At 48.3% G+C, this 18,226-nt stretch overlaps 1 protein-coding gene across 1 annotated transcript; it reads right to left on the bottom strand.

Annotated features, from left to right (window-relative positions):
- Positions 1-1,732: 1,732 nt before the first annotated feature.
- On the bottom strand, positions 1,733-17,675 carry TBX3 (T-box transcription factor 3). The gene is made up of 7 exons (XM_083478603.1): positions 17,278-17,675; positions 15,299-15,566; positions 13,735-13,881; positions 10,256-10,332; positions 8,340-8,497; positions 5,321-6,033; positions 1,733-3,164 (listed from the first exon to the last, which is right to left on the bottom strand). The coding sequence occupies exons 1-7, from the start codon at positions 17,670-17,672 to the stop codon at positions 2,727-2,729; spliced, it is 2,196 nt and encodes a 731-aa protein (XP_083334729.1). The 5' UTR covers positions 17,673-17,675; the 3' UTR covers positions 1,733-2,726.
- Positions 17,676-18,226: the final 551 nt, after the last annotated feature.

Below are 18,226 nucleotides of genomic sequence, written 5' to 3'. Positions count from 1 at the left end.
TACAGCTGGCTCACGTTGAAACGCACGGGCGACGGCGTGGAGAGACTCTCCGGGCTCGTCTTAAAAACAACAATTTATCAAGGCGGGCTGCTGAGGGGCTGGCGAGCTCACAGAGCGGCGGTCTTGAGCGGTCTTATCTGCCCGTCCATTCACAAGCTGACCTTCAAAGGCTTCGCGAGGGTCGCTTAGAACTAAATCAGCGACTGAACCACGACTTCGCTGCTTCCATTGGCGGCTCTTTGGCGTTCTATAAACATTGCCCCAAATCATAAATACAGGCGATTTGGATACCCGGGGGGGAAAGTTTGAAGTTTTGTTGATTCCCCGCCCTTCCCTCCTAGACTCCCATTTATTTATTTATTTTGATAAACTTATTTTTTCCCATTTTAACGGTGTTTCTCCCTTTCTCCCACACACCCCAGCTCTTCTCTATTTATTCTACAAGACTTCTAGACCAAACAATTAAACAAGAGGAGGCACTTGGCTTTTCGATCCCAACTATCTTTATTTTCCAACGCGGGGATGAAGAGACTCATATCATCCTCTGCAGTTTCCAAGGTTCAGCCGCACATACGGGTCTACTCTGAAATAAGGCCCATTGAACTCAATGGGACTTACTCCCGGGCAAGTATGTAAAATAGGATTGCAGCCCTACCATCGGAATATAGGACTAGGCTGGACGTCAGGTTCTTTTGAAGAAAACTTGCGCCTCTCAAGTAAGCGTATTCACAATCTTAACTCGGAAGTAATTCACCTTTCAAATTATTATTAATTTTAAAAGCTGTCCTTCAAACTTTTTTTTTTAAGCGAGAAAGACACTCTCATCGGGAGTTTATATATATATATATATATATAATTTCCCCAGTAAAGGGGTGGAGGGTGGGAATCCTACAGAGCTTCCATTCTCGGACTTTTGCCATTCTGAGTCAAGGAATGCCCTGAAAGAAATCGCTATGTTATTTATAAACCAAACCAAAGACTCCCCAGGCATATAACCGGAGGCCTAAGGATTTCAGCAACAACAACAAAATTGATATTCTACTGATTTTAAGAGGCTTTGCTTCCTTATAGAAGGGAGGGGGAATTACTGGGGAGGAAATCCTTAAGAACTTTTCTATATATATTCGTTTGCCTAGCTCTTCGAACCAGACTTTGTAGCCATAGCATAGCAATGTGGACTCCCTCGAAGCAAAGGCAACATTTAGCACGAGAAAAATAAAAACTCGTTTGGAATAGATCTCGTACTGAGGAAGAGAGGGAGGAATCGATCGAGATATTTGCTTTTTAAATTGGGCAAGAATTCCAGTTCTCCCGCTATCTCTTTTTACGAACCCGCGTCAGAAGTGCTTTGGTGATTGATTAACGTACTTATTCAACCATTTCTACAGACGGCGCTTCCAGTTTTAGAAGGAAGCGAGAGCTCAGCAGTCCCACTACTGTACAATCTTTCCTTCCCCTCCCTCTCCCGGTGGATCCAGCCCTAAAATGTATTTTATTTTTGCCGTTTGCATTCTATCCCCGGTAAATAAATAACCAAAATTATGTCCCCGGTGACATAATGAATCCAAATAAAATATGACAAATGTAAACATTATATATATATTTCGCTGAGGGACTCCTGCTATCTTAATACGTTTTAAATTCTCTTCAAGGGATTTTATTTAATTTTATTTTAAATGAAAGCAACTGGAGAGAAAAAGAAAACGATAAAAGAAGACAGCGTCAGGCCTTATTTACAGACATATGTACAATATCAATAAATTAATTTTTTAATTTCGAGTACTCATATGCCACTTATTTACAAGTTATCCATCAATTACATAAATACTTTATCCATAGTGTCCACTTCTTTCTTCCTTTCTTTTTTTCTTCCTTATTATGTTTATAAACCTTGTTATTGCATATACAGTAAAAGGGGGGGGGAGAGGGAGTGGGGAACCGCTTCAAGGAAATTACGGCCCTTTAAAAAAATTCTCATCTTTCCAACTACATTTTAAATTGTTCCTAAGGGAAGAAGTGGAGAATAAACGTGGGGGAGGGGGAGGGTTAAAAAAAAAAAGTCCCTTGGAACTTAAGCAAGCAATTTTTTTTTAATTAAAAAAAAAACTCCAAAATAATGAGGCTTAGAATGGAACATGCAAACAGAGCCTTACAGAGGCTGACAGACGTCACTCGAGTATTAAAGGGACACGCCCCTCTTTTAACAAAGATTGACATGGGCCGTGGTCAGGCTTGAACTGATATGCAAAAAGTCATTTCTCCGTTTGTAGGGGAGCAAGGGGGGGGCGGGACACACCGGGGATCACTCCTCGGTGTCCTCTCCTTTCATCTCCGTTTGTTGTGTGTCGACAGGGGTAGAAACAAACAAGGGAGGGAGGCCATGGGGGTCACCTCTCCCCAGCATCCGCTGACCCCACGTGCGCACCACCGCCCCTCCAGTGGACACCACAGTCTGGTTCACAATAGCAGCTTCCAAGAGCGACCTCTCTCTCCCCCCTCTGTCCGGTTAGCGGCCTCCAGGCTCCCCGCTCCCCGCCCGCCCCCTGCAACCTCCAGGACAAAACCTTGCCTGGTCAGTCCCACTCAGAGGTGGGAGCGGCAGTGGCGAGTTCTAGCAGGAGGCCAGAGAAATGGGGGAGGGAAGGGAAAAGAAGGGTCCCTAGCCCAGAGACTGTGGGGGGATGGAGAAGTTTTTCTGTGAGGGGACCTTCCTCCTCTCCCCACCTCTAGGGCGACCCACTCCGGGCTCTGTCGCCTTTCGATTCCAAGCCACTCACTAGACGCTGGATGTTCTGCAGCTCGCTGGTGGCTTCCTTGTCGACCTTGGGCGACAGCGAGACGGCCGAGCCGGAGGAGAGGGTGGAAGAGCGGCTGTTCAGCTCGGAGCCGGAGTCCAAGGCTCCCGAGGCCGGGCTGGATGCCAAGGCGCCCGCTTTGCCTTCCGCCCCGCCGACCATGGAGGGCAGCGCTGTGGTGAGAAGGCTGCTGCTGTCCGGTAAGGGCACCGGGATGGAGTAAGGGCTGTAGCGCAGGCGAGGGCGCACCGCGCTGAGGAACGGATGGCGGTGGACGGAGCTGGTTGCTGCTGTCGAGGCGGCAGCCGCGGCTGCCATGTAGGTGTACGGGTAAGGGAAAAGGCTTCCGAAGGGGGACATAGCCAAGCCCTGCAAGAGAAGCAGCGGCCGGGTCAGTAATTGGCACAGTTAAAGGTATATACACGTTGGCGCAAGAAAACAGGCAAGAAAACACATGCACCCAAACACATAACAAATACCAACCTAGGCGAAGACGGAAAGCAAGGTTCTGTTAGGAACCAAGGGGTGTGTGTGTGTTTGTGTGTCCCCTCCCTCCCCCCCCCACGCCGCCATGCACGTGGGGAAACGCAGTAACCAGCCCCGGAGAGCCTCCGAGACGCGGTTCTCAGCCAAGCGCCGTTTCATTCCCTGGCGCCGGGACCAGCAGTTCGAAGCGCGAGGGCCCGGAGCCAAGCTGGAGCTCCATTTATTTAAAATATCCCTTTTCAATCATCTGTCTTCTCAAGGTGCTGAGCACCCTCAGCTGCCATTCCAACCGCGGGAGTCAACACCTCGAGAGGAAAGAGACGGGGGGGGGGGGAGAGATAGAAAAGCCTCTGCGCTCTCCCTCCCTCTCTCTCGGACAAAACGCATTTTGGGAAAGGAAATGTTGGCATCGCTTTCAAGCGAGTCAAAAACTCTTTAGCTTGTAAAATGTGGTCGGAGCGAGCTATGGAGGATGGCCTGTCCTATTCAAGAGCTCCAGAGAACCCTTGTATAGGGGGATGTTCTGTCGTCGATTCCCTATACTGTACGCCCTTTCCCTCATCCTGAGGAACGCCTGTTGAGCTTCAGTGTATGTGTGTATGAGAGCGAGCGCGTTTGTGTTGGGGAGAGAGCTAGGGCGTTTGTGTGCACGTGAGAGTGTTGAAATTATATTTAGTCAGTAAACGAAGCACCTCGCTTTCCCTCTGATACCGGCCTTTGCCAGAGCAGAGCTGCACTCAAATCCCCTCTTTCGGTCTTAATATTCACGGGCTGAACTTGCAGCTCTCTCCCTCTATCCCCTTCTTCACAAGGTTGTTGTGAGGATGGAACAGAATAACCCACCTAGGCTGCCCGGAGTTCCTTAGAGGGAAATAATAATAATAATGCCCTTAAAAAGAAACCCCAGGAACGCGCGCAGGCGCGCAGAATTTGAAAGCCGAAGCTTTAAAAAGTCTGATCTGAAATGGCTCCGGTCTAGATGATTTTAGCGGTGAGTGGGAAGGTGGGAGTGACAGGGCATGCTTGCATACTTTTCTCTCTTCTGCGAATAAAGAATCCATCTGAACTCTTTTAAACATGTCACCGAAGAGGCTATACTAAAACAGACACACACACAATAATCTTCCTCTAGCTCACTCGCAGGAGAGATGAAACACAGGGAGTTGTCTTACGCAGAGCCAGACCCTTAGTCCATCCAGCTCCCTATTGTCTACTACACTGACTGGCAGCTGCTCTCCAGAACTTCGGGCGGGGTATACTTCCTGGCCCTACCTTCACAAACTAGGAATTGAACCCAGGACTTTCTGCAGACGCTCTGCCACTGAGAAATGCAGGCCTCCTTAGTTAGACCATTGGGGCACCTACATCAAGACTACCTACCCTAATTGGCAGCGGTTTCAAGAGTTCAGGCAGCGCTACCCGGAGATGCAGGAATGGAACCTAAAGTCTTGCGCATGCAAACCCGATGCTCTACAGCCCAGCTACGACCCTTCGCCTGAAATCCATTAGAGGATTGTTGTTGGAACAAGACGGGGGTGCCACCTTGAATAAAATACGGGGGGGGGGCATAGGAGTAGCCATGGGCTGAACGGGGGCAGTTGCCGCCCCAATCAAGTAACTAAATTAAAAAAAACTTAACTAACTGACCAATTGTGTCGCTGATAATTTGGTTCTGCCCCCGAACATAAAGCCCCCCCTCAAAAAAATAAATCCTGGCTACGCCCATGGGGGGCAAGTAAGCCCTGCCCTGCATAATAGATCGCATGGCGCCGCGCACGGACCCTATTTGAATGACAATGCCTATCAACTTTCGGGAGGCCCCCTCAAATATTTTATTGGGGGGGGGTAAGACCCCTCGGCCCCTAGGACTCGGCTCCAATGGACAAGATAAAGAATGGGGGCGGGGACGGGGAGAAAGGGGAACTCCAGGGTAATGATCTGCCTCAATAGATTCCCAATTAGCTTCTGCCTTAGTGAGGGGAGAACTCACACCCGGACGGAAAAGAAAAAAATTCTACACATCCACCGCAATAATTTACCTGCGAGGCCAGGACGTGCTGTTGCAGATGAAAAGGTAAAGCCGCCGCCGCCGCTGCAGCCGCCGCTGACGCTCCGGATAATCCCTGAGCCGCCGCCGTGGCCATCACCGTATTGTCCAGCCCGGTAACTCCTGCCGAGGCCCCGGAGACTGTAGCCAGCAGGGGGCCCATCCCGGCCATGCTGGAGAAGGCGCCGCCCATGGCGAACTGGCTGGGGTGGAGGAGCAGAGGGTGCCCGTTGCTCAGCGGGTTGAAGAACTGCTGCCCCCCGGCCAGGCCATGGGAGAACGCCAGGTTGGACAAGTGGCCCTGGTGGGCGAGGTGGGCAGCGCTGTCCGTCTGGACCGTCAGCGGGGCGAAGGGCTCTTTGGCCAGGCCCCTGCAGTCCTCCCTCGAGGGGCTTTTCACCTCCTCCCCGCCGAGGCCCCGGGTGCTGGAGGAGATGGTGGCCGGGCTGTGCCGAGCTGAGTCTGCCGGAGCCTTGGGGGCGCTCTCCCGGCTGCCTCTGCCGCCTGCCGAGTCCGGGGGGAAGAGGGTCACTTTGGAGGGGCTGCTCTTCTCCCGTGGGTCTCCTCCTCCTCCTCCGGAGCCCGAGGAGCTACTGTTGGTGGCAATGGCAGCCGTGGTGGTGGAGATCTTCCCGGAGGAGTCGTTGGCCTCCGAGGGGTCGTCTTTGCTTTCCGTGTCACTTTCCCCCTCGCTGGGACACAGATCTGGGGGCCGGAAAGAAGGGAGAGGGTCAGTCGGAGAGCAAATACGATGGAGCCGTTGCTCAGCCAGGCTCCTCTTCTCCTGTCCTGGGAGGTCCAGGACGCACCCCTTGGAGCTGAACCCCTCTCGTTTTGGAGGCACAGCTCAATGCAAATAAAATACTAATTCCAAGCGCGCGCGTGTGTACACACACACACACACACACACACACACACACACACACACACACAAATACATACACACAAGCACACTTACCCTGCCAGCCTTCTGTCTGACCTGGAATATACACCCTCCACCCCTCTAAATCTTCTATATATTGGCCTACTATTCCTAAAGACTTTAGCTGAGCTATTGCCAGTTGACTTCAGTTCAGTCCACCATCTTAGGGGGGGGTGGCATCTCTGCAGGTAGAAAAGTAGCCTATCACGGTTCTAGCCTTGCCTGTTCCCCTAACCTAAACATTTTTTTATTCGGTGGAATTCCTTCTTCCTTCCCCACCCCTTGGTGAAGAGTTCCATCATGTTTACCGCCTCTGAAGGAAGGACTACTAGACGAATTCAAACAGACTTGTTTGGAGCTGAGCTTCCCAAATGTTAGGTTGATACACGCAAGTAAGCCTATTCCCCCTCCCGTCTGGTATCCAGCTTCACTTTATCTCCTTGTTTCCACAATAAACGTCCAACTGAAGTGGGTGAGGGAGAGAGGAGAGGCTTGGGGGCTGGAGGAGGATCATATTAATTCCCCAGCTTTTATTTCTCCCAGGTTTTTATTCCCCTCTCCTGTGCTCTGTTGGAACATCTCGCCTCCTTCCCAACGCAAGGGAAAGTTAAACGTTTAGGGTCTGGCTTCTCTCTAGCCTCAGACACGGGGCCTGCTTACATGAGCTTGAAATCCCCTGCCATTTGTTTTTTGCTTTCACAGGGCAGGCCCCTGAGAGAACCAAAGTTCAAGCAATTTTTTCGGTAACAAATGAGGGGGTTAAAAAGAAAAAAAAAGGGTGCATTCCATCTGACAAGAGCATGGCAAAGTCCAGGGCTTTCAAAAGTATGTGTTTTTAAGGCTGCAATCCTATGCACACTTTCTTGAGAAGACCAGCGCACCATCTGGAACACGACTCAGGACACCCGATTGAATTCAATGGGGCTTACTTCCACCAAAGTGGGGATAAGATGGGCTGCCTTAAAGTAACTTGAAGACTTCCATGTACATATTCAAGTGTAGGGTTCCATGGAAGCTGCTTAACTCCCATTACAGCCCATAGGTTTGTAGAATGAAGGGAGAACAGGAGGGATAATTTGACCCAGGCTGTGCCTTCCTCCTGCCTGTTCTCCTTTAGAGTCAGGAAAGCAAAGGGAGCCTTTTCGTAAACTCTTTAAGGGAGCTAGCTATATTAGCATCTTGAACCCAAAGCTTCAGAGAGCCTTGTGGCATCTTAAAGATGCATGTACACTTTATGACATTAATTTCCCACATTTTCTCCAGGCAGCTCAAGGTGACGCACACAGATTCACCCCCTCCCCATTTCATCCCCACAACAACAACCTTGTGAGGGCGGCTAGGCTGAGAGAAAGTGATTGGTCCATGGTCACCCAGCAAGCATCCTGGCTGGGGGGGGGGGTATAGGAGTACCCTGGTATCCCAGATTCCAGTCTAGGGCTCTAGCCACTACAGCACACTGCGTCTGATGAAATGAGTCTGACGAAGCGTTGTCCTCAAAAGCATAGGAAATTTCTTGATTTTTTAAATGGATAATTTTTTTTGTCTGTCTTTTCCCTTGTTGCAAAATCCCAGTAAGGTTTTGAATGGATTGGTTGCAGGAGGTTTCCCCTCCACCTTAATAAGAAATTCCAATATGCACATGAATGAATTAGTTGCAGGATTCCGCCACTCCCCCCTCCCCTTATTCAGAAATTCCAATATGGTTATGAATGGACTGGTTGCAGTTTTGAACTTTTGCCCCGTGGTCTGCCTTTGCTCCGAAGCTTTAGTCAGTGTTGGCTGACTCTGTACAAACCACAGAAGAAATATAGATACAGGGCGGAAAGGAGAAAAGTGTCCCCCCCCCCTCCTATTTAAAAATGTCTGGAGCGGTTTCAAAATTGGGTTTATTTTATTTTTCGAAACTTTCCCCCCCCCCCTCTCTTTCCAACCGGAGGCTGATCTTCAGCCAAACTCCCTTCAAATGCTGCCTCCCCCCACCAACCCCCCCTGGAAATGTTAATAACCCAGAAATAGAAAGGAGGGGGAAATGGGGGGGGTGCACAGGGAGTGGGGGGGAGGGGCAAAGGCAAGCAGGGAGCTACCTCACCTTTGAGATTAGATGTGCCCACAGTGGATACTGCAGGGGAGGTTGACTGGGCAAAGCATTTGAAAGCTGTCTGCTCACTTGAGGACTCGTCTGACGTCCCATTTTCTTTCTTCTGCCTCTCATCATAGACTCGCATGGACTGGAGGGTCAGTTGCTTCCTGGAGAAAAGTTGGTTGGTTTAAAAGTCGCTGGAGAAGGGAGGAAACTCTCAAACACATACCACACGCTCCAGACCATAATAACTCTCTAAATCAAATCAGCTGGCACCGCAACAGACTGTTTACAAAAGAAAAAACCAGCTGGTGCCCCATTCAGGCCAATGGGCGAGGAAAGATGTCCAACGGAATCAAACAGGACTTTTTAAAATAAATAAATAAATATGGTTGCGATCCCTGCGGATATGCTTATCATCGAAGCCAGGCTTGCCCAGCCTACTGGCCTGGCACTAGAGTCGCAAAGGGTTTCTAGGCAAGTCAGCCTGTTTTAAGAAAGGGGCTCTGTGCACCACAGTGTTATTTACTTCGGACGATGCCCCCAAAGGTCAACAGGCCTTTCTGAAGATCAAAGGGCCTTTGGCGTCAGTTCAGTGGAAAGAAGGCGGGTTTCTCAAGGAGTAAGAGAATTTCAAGTTTCGGGTTTGGAGCTGGTGATTCTGGAAGCCAAAGACAATTCTTTTGGAAAGAAGACCATTCCTTTTCCAAGGGGAAGTGTTTAGGTAGAACTTTGAAGGGAAGAACTTGAATGAGTTGCCATCAGAGCATGGCAAGGACAACTTCCATATGATATTAATATTCTTCTTCATGTCTAGATGTAATCTCAGAAATCCAAAAATGTTTAGAGAAACTAAACATCTGATAGGGGACAGCTGATCTCCTCAGAGTTCGGGAAGAGTGAAAAATTGGTGGAGGCAGAGCAAATCTGTGACTAAATAAAGAGTTGAGCTGGGTTGGGTGAGTTTGGGGCAACCACAGTCCAGCGACGATCAGCTGTTCAAAGTTGCTGGACTATTCCTGGGATATCTGACTTTTTAATGGCTACTAGGAAGTTATTGTTCAGTTTATTTTTATTTTGAAGAGAGGAATTATGAATAATGCTTGCAGGAGCCAGCTCTCTCCCTGATCCCTAAATGTATGAGTATTTGTAAAATCAAAATTAAATACCGGGCACCTTTCAAGTCGAAATGAAGCAATTGGTTTTAAAATTGAAAGCGGGAATTTTAAATAAGGAGGTCTTAAATGGGGCTTCGAAATACAGGCTGGGTCATTGCAGATTTTAGGGGAATTGGTTTTTTTTAACTTGACATTTTTTTGCTCATTGCTCAAAACATAGAAATATTTCCCTTTGAAGAGTGCCTTCCAAAACAAATATCCACACCCACTCACCCTGCCCTGAATGTGTATTGTGCAAAGATAACACACACAGGAAAGCTCCTCTGACTCTAAGAAAGGCTAAGAGATGCTTGTTTTCCTCTTCACTGATACTACCTGCTGTTAAAACACCCCTTGGAAGGAACTCAAGGCTTACTTCAATTTAAATGCATGCAGGATCAGGTTAGTGCAACGTCTCATTAGAATATGGCTTTGGGTAAACTACTGCCAGCCACTCCCTCTCCACAGCCTCTTGTGTTCCACATTTCGACAATGGCAAACACGTGTCCTAAGCCGTGTACGTCTCCCTTGGGTGGCAGTGAACACACCTTTGGGCGTTTACAAATATCACTTTCTAAAAAAAGATTCCACTAAGGCTAGGAACCCTCCCTCCCTCCCTCCCTCCACCAACACTCATCCCAATGAGAGTTTGTGTGTTTTAAAGATCCTTGAACAGACCCTACAATAGGAGCATTTCAAAACCAGACTGAACACGCTAATAGCAAGTTGGACAGACACCCCACACTCTACTGCCACAGCCCCCCTTACCTTTTCTCTCGCCTCCCATTCCCTGTGTCTCGAAAGCCTTTGGCAAACGGGTTGTTGTCGATCTTTAACTGAGTTATCTATTTTTACATTAAAAAAGAAAGGAGAAAAAAATAAATGAAATGAAATAATGCGTAAGAACGGAATATCAAACGGATCCAGATTTTCAGGGGGGCATGGTTTAATGGTTGGGCCACTGGAAAAGGTGCAGGGAAAAAATCTGGTCCTAAATATTTGACTCTGGAAACCAGGAGAAAACTCAGTAAGTAACCAGCTCTCGGTGTGCAATGATCAAAGCGAAATGCGTTAGTTCAGTGGGAGAACAACTGCTTTGCATGCAGAAGGTCCCAGGTTCGATCCCCGGGACTCCAGGCCAGAAATCCTGGAGAGCAGCTGCCAGTCAGTGTAGACAACACTGAGGTGGCTGGACCAACGGCCTGACTCTATAAATAAGGCAGCTTTCTGAGGTGGTGAAACCCTGGATGGAGGAAGGGTGTGATCGAAGCACAGAAAATAAAGGTTATGTTCCAGCCTATTGAACCTCTAATTTCATAGTCCAACCCAGGTGGGGTATTTCACCTGGGCATGCCCTTACTCAAAGCAAGGGGAATAATGCAGGGGGGCCTAGACAGCTTTCATCCCAAACTATGCCTCAAAGTTTCTTTCCAAAAGCCCTAAGCAACACCCTTAGCAGAAGACCCACAAACTGAACCATGTGACATTGTTACAGCCAAAAGCCCAGGATCCTAGGGCTGTCCCCCTCTACAAGGCAGCATGAAAGACCATTTTCATGCACCTCTGCCAGTCCAATTGCAGCGGCTGGTTGCCTCAGCCTTAGTGTGTGTGTGTGTGTTGAGGGGGGAACCCTGGCGGAGGAATGAGTGGAACGTGCCGCCCTGGCTATCCATTAAAGTTATGTTTCAGTTTCAACTCTTTACCTGCCATAATTAAACCGCAAAGGAATGGTGGTCACCCGCTTGCTATAATAAAATACTTTATGTAATTACCGTCCACAGGCCACGTGCTTATATGTGTGTATGTGTGTGTGTGTGTGTGCGTGCACGCAGTGCTGGAGGTTGAGGAGGGGGGCCGAGCTCTGAATAAATACTATGCAAACATATTACAGGCATGTTGCTCCCCCCTCACCTCTGCAAACTCTTAAAAGGATGGGTGGGAGGAAATCAACAACATCTGCACGTTGTTGCTTTTTCCTTTCTTTTCAAGATTGCAATGCCTTTTTCTCTCTTCAAGGATCCAGCCCATGTCCAGCGCTTTCGGCTTTCAAAGAAATCACTGGGTGCACAAAGTTTGGCACCTGCTTAATTTTTGAAATCATTGCTGCCACCTCTTTTAAAGCAGGAGATACTGGGCTGTCCCTTTGGGTGGGAAGACGAGCCCAAAGTTTTGATCTCACACTCTCCCCTTTCTAAGTTTAGGCTACAATCCTCTGCACCCTTAGTTTGAAGGGATACCCACTGAGCGCAGTGGGACATGCTAAGGATTAAACATGCGTAGGATTCCTTCGCCTTATCAATTTTCTACAGAAGTGCAAAGACCTTTTGAGTTGGGGGGCGAGAGGGGTTAAATACAGCCACAGCGCATGTCATATGTATACAATATTATATGCTATATAATAACATAACATAATATAAAATATTACATATGTGTAATGTGAAACTCACTGTCCCTCCTGTCTTTCTTTCTTTCTTTCTTTCTTTCTTTCTTTCTTTCTTTCTTTCTTTCTTTCTTTCTTTCTCTCTCTCTCTCTCTCTCTCTCTCTCACACACACACACGCACACACACACACAGAGAGAGAGAGAGAGAGAGAGAGAGAGAGAGAGAGAGATATTTCACACACACCTCCCCTGACTCCTTTGGCCAGGCCCTGGGATCTGTTCCCCTAGCGATTAAAAAACAGGAGCAAAAAGCAAGAAAAGGACCCATGTCAGGGAGTCAATCCATTACTTTCCAATTGCTCAGAAAGTGCTTAATGAAGGCGACGGGGGCCGCCTAGGTGAGCGCTGGAATGCGGGTTCTCTGACCTCTTGCGAGAGATCGCTCGAGATAACGCCAGGAAAGAGGGGGCCTTTGGCTCCATTACAACACCGCTTTCACACGCCATTGCAGGGCAGTCGGACAAGGAGCTTCTCGCTAGGATGGGGACGAGAAAGGCTTCCGCGGGCCGAGCGCGGGGCTAATTCAGTCAAGCGAGATCCGCTCGCCCCGGAGGAGAGCGAGCCTCCTTTGTCTCTCCCTCCCCAACATACCTCGGCGATCATATCAAACAAAAGTTCTGTTAAGCGGCTAGTCCCTAGCAGGTTTGACTTCTTCGTGGGGCCTCCTCAAGCCAAGCCTCGATTTCCCAACAGGAGCAGAAACACGGCATCAGATCCCTCTCCCTCCCACCTCCAAAACACACACTTTCGTCCAACACCATATCCTGCCAACTTCCACCGCGATCCTGAGTTCAGGCAGGAGCCACATTGATTTCAGGAGAGCTAAACTGTCCAAGGAGCTCCGCCAGGAGAATTAAGCGCGCGGGCGCGCGCGCGCGCGCGCACACACACACACACACTTTCAAAGTACACACTGGGGTTTCCATCTTGCAGCGCTGCCAAAGCTCCATAAACCACCGCACTCGAGTTTGGGAATCCAAATACCAAAAGTACTAATTTCATTTTTATTTTTTTCCCCCTCGCTGTAAATGAAACTAAGGCTGGCTAGTCGAAGTCTCCCGGGTCCTTCGCCTTGAATTCATTACCATAAATTTAGACCGCGCCAAGCTCCCAGTTAGACCACTTTGGTGGGCAAGGCGGCCTCCCGCAAACAGGAGTCCTGGTGATAATTGAGGATAGGGTATCTTTAACAACTACACCTCTCTCCTCACCCCATCCTCAAATCAGAATGGGCCATGTCCTTCCTATTAAACGCTGCTAGGTGCTAAAAGCATATTTCTTTCCCCTGCCCCTTAAAAAAAACCAACCCTACTCCAAAACTATTAATAAAAACACTGCAGTATAAAGTGGGTGGGTGGATAATATGAACCAGACCTACATTTGGGGCCCTGGTTGCCCCTGTTGTTGTTGTATTTTTAAGTAAATTAATGTATGGTCTGATTAGGGTTCTGTTTCCTCGAAAATCACATTTGCACACGGAAAGAGAAAGTCGGATCTCTTTTTAAAGCGCTCTTTCTCTCACACTACAAACACATCTATTTTCCACTCCACCACCTCTTACTAGTTTTCTCTGAATACACTGAATACCGAAAATTAGAACAATTTTAATTCCTTCTTTTAACTTTCTTTCTTAAGTGGCCGAAGTGATAGGGTTTTTTTGGGGGGGGCGCTAGGAGACAAGGCCCAAATTTTTAATGTCAAATCAGATCAGGCTCAGAGGCTCAAGATCACCCATCTCTCTCGCCACCCCCTACCCACCGCTCCACCTCATTCCCTTAAACGCATTCCACAGCGACTCTTTCTTACCTTATCGTTCTGATACGCAGTCACCGCAATGAATTCTGTCTCGGGGAAAACGTAAGTGCGGAAGGTGCTGTAAGGCAGTTTCAGAATATCATTGGCCCGGACGATGTGGAACCGAGGCTGGTACTTGTGCATGGAGTTCAATATGGTCTGCGGGTGAGGGAGGGGGGCGGCGGGTCAGAGACAGACAGACAAGCAGGAACATCCAGACTCAGTCAAAACGAAAGGAGGAACATCAGCAAAGCCTGAATTTAGGCCTTCAAATCCTAGCCGCCCTCTTTCTTTCTTTCTTACTTTCTTCCCTCCCTTCTTCTGCACATCTAGAACCACCGTTGCTTGGAAATATTTTGCTTTAAAATAATACTACCAATCATAATAATTGTCTTCCAACCCAGTAGGAGAGAGAGCTAAGCCCAGGTCATTAGTTGACTGGCGTGGAGATGTAAAGGAAGCGCGAGGGAGCGGAGTGGTTTTCTGAGCGAGCTCCAAGCGGGCCAGGGGGGGGGGGGAGAGAGAGAGAGAGAGAGAGAGCTGAGGCTTTTCAGGAAGATCAGCCAAGGCCAGCCAAGCTGAAACGAGGATCTCCCCGTTTCTTCCTTTTTCCTTCCCAAGAAAACCTCGCCAGAAGGAATGACCTCATTTTCTGCACTTCGCTGAAGGAGCTGCCTTGCCCGAAAGTTCACTTTCCTATCTGTACACAGACAGGGATGTGAATAGAGGAAAGGAAATAATAATAATACTGTAAAGCGACCCGAGCTTAAACATGGGTCTAAGTCGGTTAGGAGAGGGATAAAATCCGGCTGGAACCCCAAGGAAATCTATTTTAATTTGAGTGGTTTGGGGTGGGTTTTTTTGGTGGTGGGGAGGTGTATTTATTTCCTGTCATCCCTTTTTCCTCTTCTCTCCTCCACCTCCCTATTTTTTATCTGCACCCTGTGTCCTCCCCCCCCCAAAATTCTGCAACCGGCTGGCTCTTAAATCAGTTTTGCCCTAGAAAAGTTATAAAACAAACCCCAGATTTGCTGGAGTTAAGCTGCTTTCTTTCCTACTCTCCCTCCCTGCGATTTAACTAGAGTTCGGATCCTGCCCATTTAGAGCTGAATCGGAGCAAGAGTGCAGGATTTATTTATTTTTGCCCCGGAAGTTTCCTAATTAGATTTATAACATTGGAAAGGGAACGATTACCCTCATCCTGCGATGCCTCCCCGCTTTCCCTCCCTGAAACACATGCACACAGAAACCAATTATGATATTATTATAAGCAGATCGACCAAAGTGCCCAAATATGAAGTCATTTCTCGCCCCCCTCCCTTCTTTTAGAAATCTGGAAGGGATCGAAATCAAACGTCAGTCTCTTTGGGCCTCTGCAAAGCTTTTTTAGCGAATAGGTTTCAAACCCACCAATCCCTGCAGCGTGACCGAGGGTTGATCTAAGCTGATCTCTCCACCTTGCAAATATATGTTTTGCTTTGTTTTAAACGCGTGGTGTTTGTAAGCGGGGGCGGCGTTTAAAGAACCAGGAGGTTAAGTTACAGGGGGGGGGGGGAATAAATTAAAAATCACTCACAAATCCGTGTTTGTCCGAAATGTTATTAGTCAGTTTAAGTTTGTGGAAAGTCACGACTTTAGACATCCACTGTTCTCCGGTCGCCGGGCTATCTGGATGGATATACATTCTCTTTGGCATTTCAGGGTCGGCTTTCCCGGCCACCATCCACCGGGAATTGTGGAATTTATATCTACAATCGTCAGCCGCCACTATGTCCATCAACAAAATATATTTGGCCTTCTTATCCAGGCCAGTACACCTCACTTTAAAGGGTGGAAACATTCTCCTAGAGACAGAGACAGACAGAGCACAAAACAAAGAAGGCGAAGATTTTACTTATAGTAAAATATATAAATACTGTATATATTTTTTAAAAAGAGAGAATCGTCTTAGCGTATCACTCAGCCGCATACTCTTGTGCAAAAGTATCCCCACCCACCCCCAACCTTAGCAAGGAACTATACTCTCAGATTCTCTCGACTGGTTGCTATTGTGCAAAATAAAAATGATAAAAGGAATCCTTTGTGAATATTCCATTTTAATTCTTTTTTAAAAATAAATAAATCGCAAAATAATCTCCTTTGGTTTGGGCATGGAGGGAGACGCAGATCCGTAGTATTTAGCGTGCAACAATAGTCCAAGGCCAACGATATTGGAGAGCTTGGAAGATAGTTGCCACCCCTTCCCCAAATCCTTAAGTTGATTTCCAAATTGCAAAGGCGTGTGATTTTGTTGTAGCGAGCTGCTGAAGTCTGCAAAGCCTCCTTACAAAGTAGCTGCCCAAATACGAAAGCAAACAGTAGATAAGCCTTCTTGGGGGGGAAACTTTGGTCACAGATCCAAAGTCTCCTTACTTTTTTCAGCCGTCTTGGAGCCTTGATTATTTTTTTTAAAAGAAGTTTAAAATGAACCTGGCATCGTAAATGTGAACCTGAGGAATCTTCATCAGGGTTGTATTTTCACTTTCTGCGTTGGAATGAAATAATGGCAATTGTTTCTGTAGAAATTACGACTATACGTAATTTGTGAGCGGACGTTTAGGGAAAATACATAATCTGCCATATAGTTTTAAGTACAGCTTACAAACTTTTTACGGGGTAAGGAAGCCCTTCATTCCAAACGCTCTGTTTTATTATCAAGTCCAGTGCTAGAATATTTTCACTTGCTCCACAAATTTCGGGCCCTACACCTGGATTTCTCTAGCAGTTGAAATCCCGAGTTCAAAATATCCACATTTACAGAACAGCAATGTTATTTTCGGGGGTTAGGGTTCAAATGTGCTTTTAAAATTCCAGTCGAAGAGTTCCACCTCCGTATAGATTTGCTTGGAAGTAACTAGGCTGGATCTGCTTCGAGCGTGGAAAGACTTAACTGCTAAAGAAAGTCTGAGCAGGATAAAGCCTGCTTTTACGTCTGGGTATGTTTTTGCCTGGAAGTAAGCCCCATTCATTCCAACGGGTCTGGCTGCCCAGCAAAAAGTGCAGGAAATTACAGACATAACAAAGCCACGAAGGGAGCTATTGCATTTTTAATTTAAAAATTCCCGGTGCAAAATTCTGCCCAGTTTTATATGATTGCACATATCCCACGAACACTGCGGTCAGTTCTCTCTTTGGTGTGCATAAGTAAAGTGTTGCGCGCGGGTGCACGATTCCTGGATGCAGATATCTGTCTGTCTGTGTATCTATCATCTATCTATGCATCTATCTATCGCTATATTCATTGCATAGATTGTGCACACACAGTATTCCCATTGTCCTTCAGAGGTTGGGTGAAGGCTTTTGCAAGCACACACGGTCAGCTGTCGCTTTCTGGATATTTTCCTAATTCCATATTAAGCTTTTTATTTTCTTGTTTGCAAGTGGAAACGATTGGTTTGCTTGGAAATCAGCTTGAGAGAAATGGGTTGGCGGGTGTGTGCGGAGGTGGGGGAGGCGAGACGGAGAAGAACCCCCCCCCCAATCGTTTCCCATAGCCCAGGAGCAAATCTCCCTTACCTTCCTGACTTGGTGATTACCATCTCGGTGCCCCGCTTGTGGAACTGATCCCAGAGTTCCTTGGCTTCCAGGTGGACTTTGGGGTCGTCCTCCACCTCTTCCTCCGGCTCCAAGGTTTTCAAAGGCCTCAGGTGAGCCGCGGCTTGGTGTCCCAGAGACGAGAAAGGCATCCCGGATTCCGTCGCCCCGACTAACTGATCCATGATGGGCTTGGCCAGAGCCCCCGGCAGAGAGAGGGCGGCGGCCCCGTTGGGGGGCAACGCCAGAGCTGGGAAGAAAGGCGGCTGGTGACCCAAGACGGCGCTCATGGCGAAGTCCGGCGCCCGGTGAGGTAGGAAGGGGTGGTAAGCCATGCTGGTCCCAGGAATCACGGGCTCTCTCATGGAGAGATTCATCCAACAGCTTGCCTCGCTCCCAGCGGCCTGCCCGGACGCAGTCCTGGATCCTGGAGCGCGCGGCCCTTACGAGCTCATCGTCGGGCCACGATTCCCAGAAGAAGGAGAGAAGGAGGGAAAGGGAGGAAGAGGAGGAGGAGGAGAGAGAGAGGAAGGCGAGAGGGCCGTCCGAAGAGGAGGCGAGCGACCAGGGCGGGGGGTGCCGGAGAGTGACATAGGCGAGTCACCAGAGAGTCCCAGCGCCCGAGTCGAAAGCAGGAGGCATATTGTCACCCGGAACCCGCCAGGGTGTCTTTGCGCCTGGCTGGGAAGCTCCTTCTCCTCCTCCTCTTCCTCCTCCTCCTCCTCAGCGATCGCTTTTTCACAAGGATTGAATTATAATGTTAAGAATGGTCGGTTTCGAAAGAGGAAGGGGTGGCGGTGGAGAAAGCAGCAGCAGCAGCAGCAAGGACTTCGGCCAGATTTCGCCGCTGCTTCTGGGGAAGTGCAGGGAAAACGAACGCCTCGAAACAGAAGAAGTCACCTTCTTTCTCTGGTGGGTCTCTTGCAAACGT

The sequence above is a fragment of the Podarcis liolepis genome (genome assembly GCF_965112155.1).
Source record: "Podarcis liolepis genome assembly, chromosome: 15".
Lineage (NCBI taxonomy): Eukaryota > Metazoa > Chordata > Lepidosauria > Squamata > Lacertidae > Podarcis > Podarcis liolepis.
Note: the sequence above shows the minus strand (reverse complement) of the source record. Positions and strands in the feature narration are given on the sequence as shown.

Bases quoted from the DNA above. Each gene is read 5' to 3' on its own strand.
- TBX3 (XM_083478603.1), bottom strand. From the start codon at position 17,672: ATGAATCTCTCCATGAGAGAGCCCGTGATTCCTGGGACCAGCATGGCT. The intron at 13,882-15,298 runs GTGAGTGATTTT...CCTCACCCGCAG, and splicing joins TTTCGGACAAACACGGATTT to ACCATATTGAACTCCATGCA. The intron at 8,498-10,255 runs GTAAGGGGGGCT...ACTTTTCTCCAG, and splicing joins AATGGGAGGCGAGAGAAAAG to GAAGCAACTGACCCTCCAGT.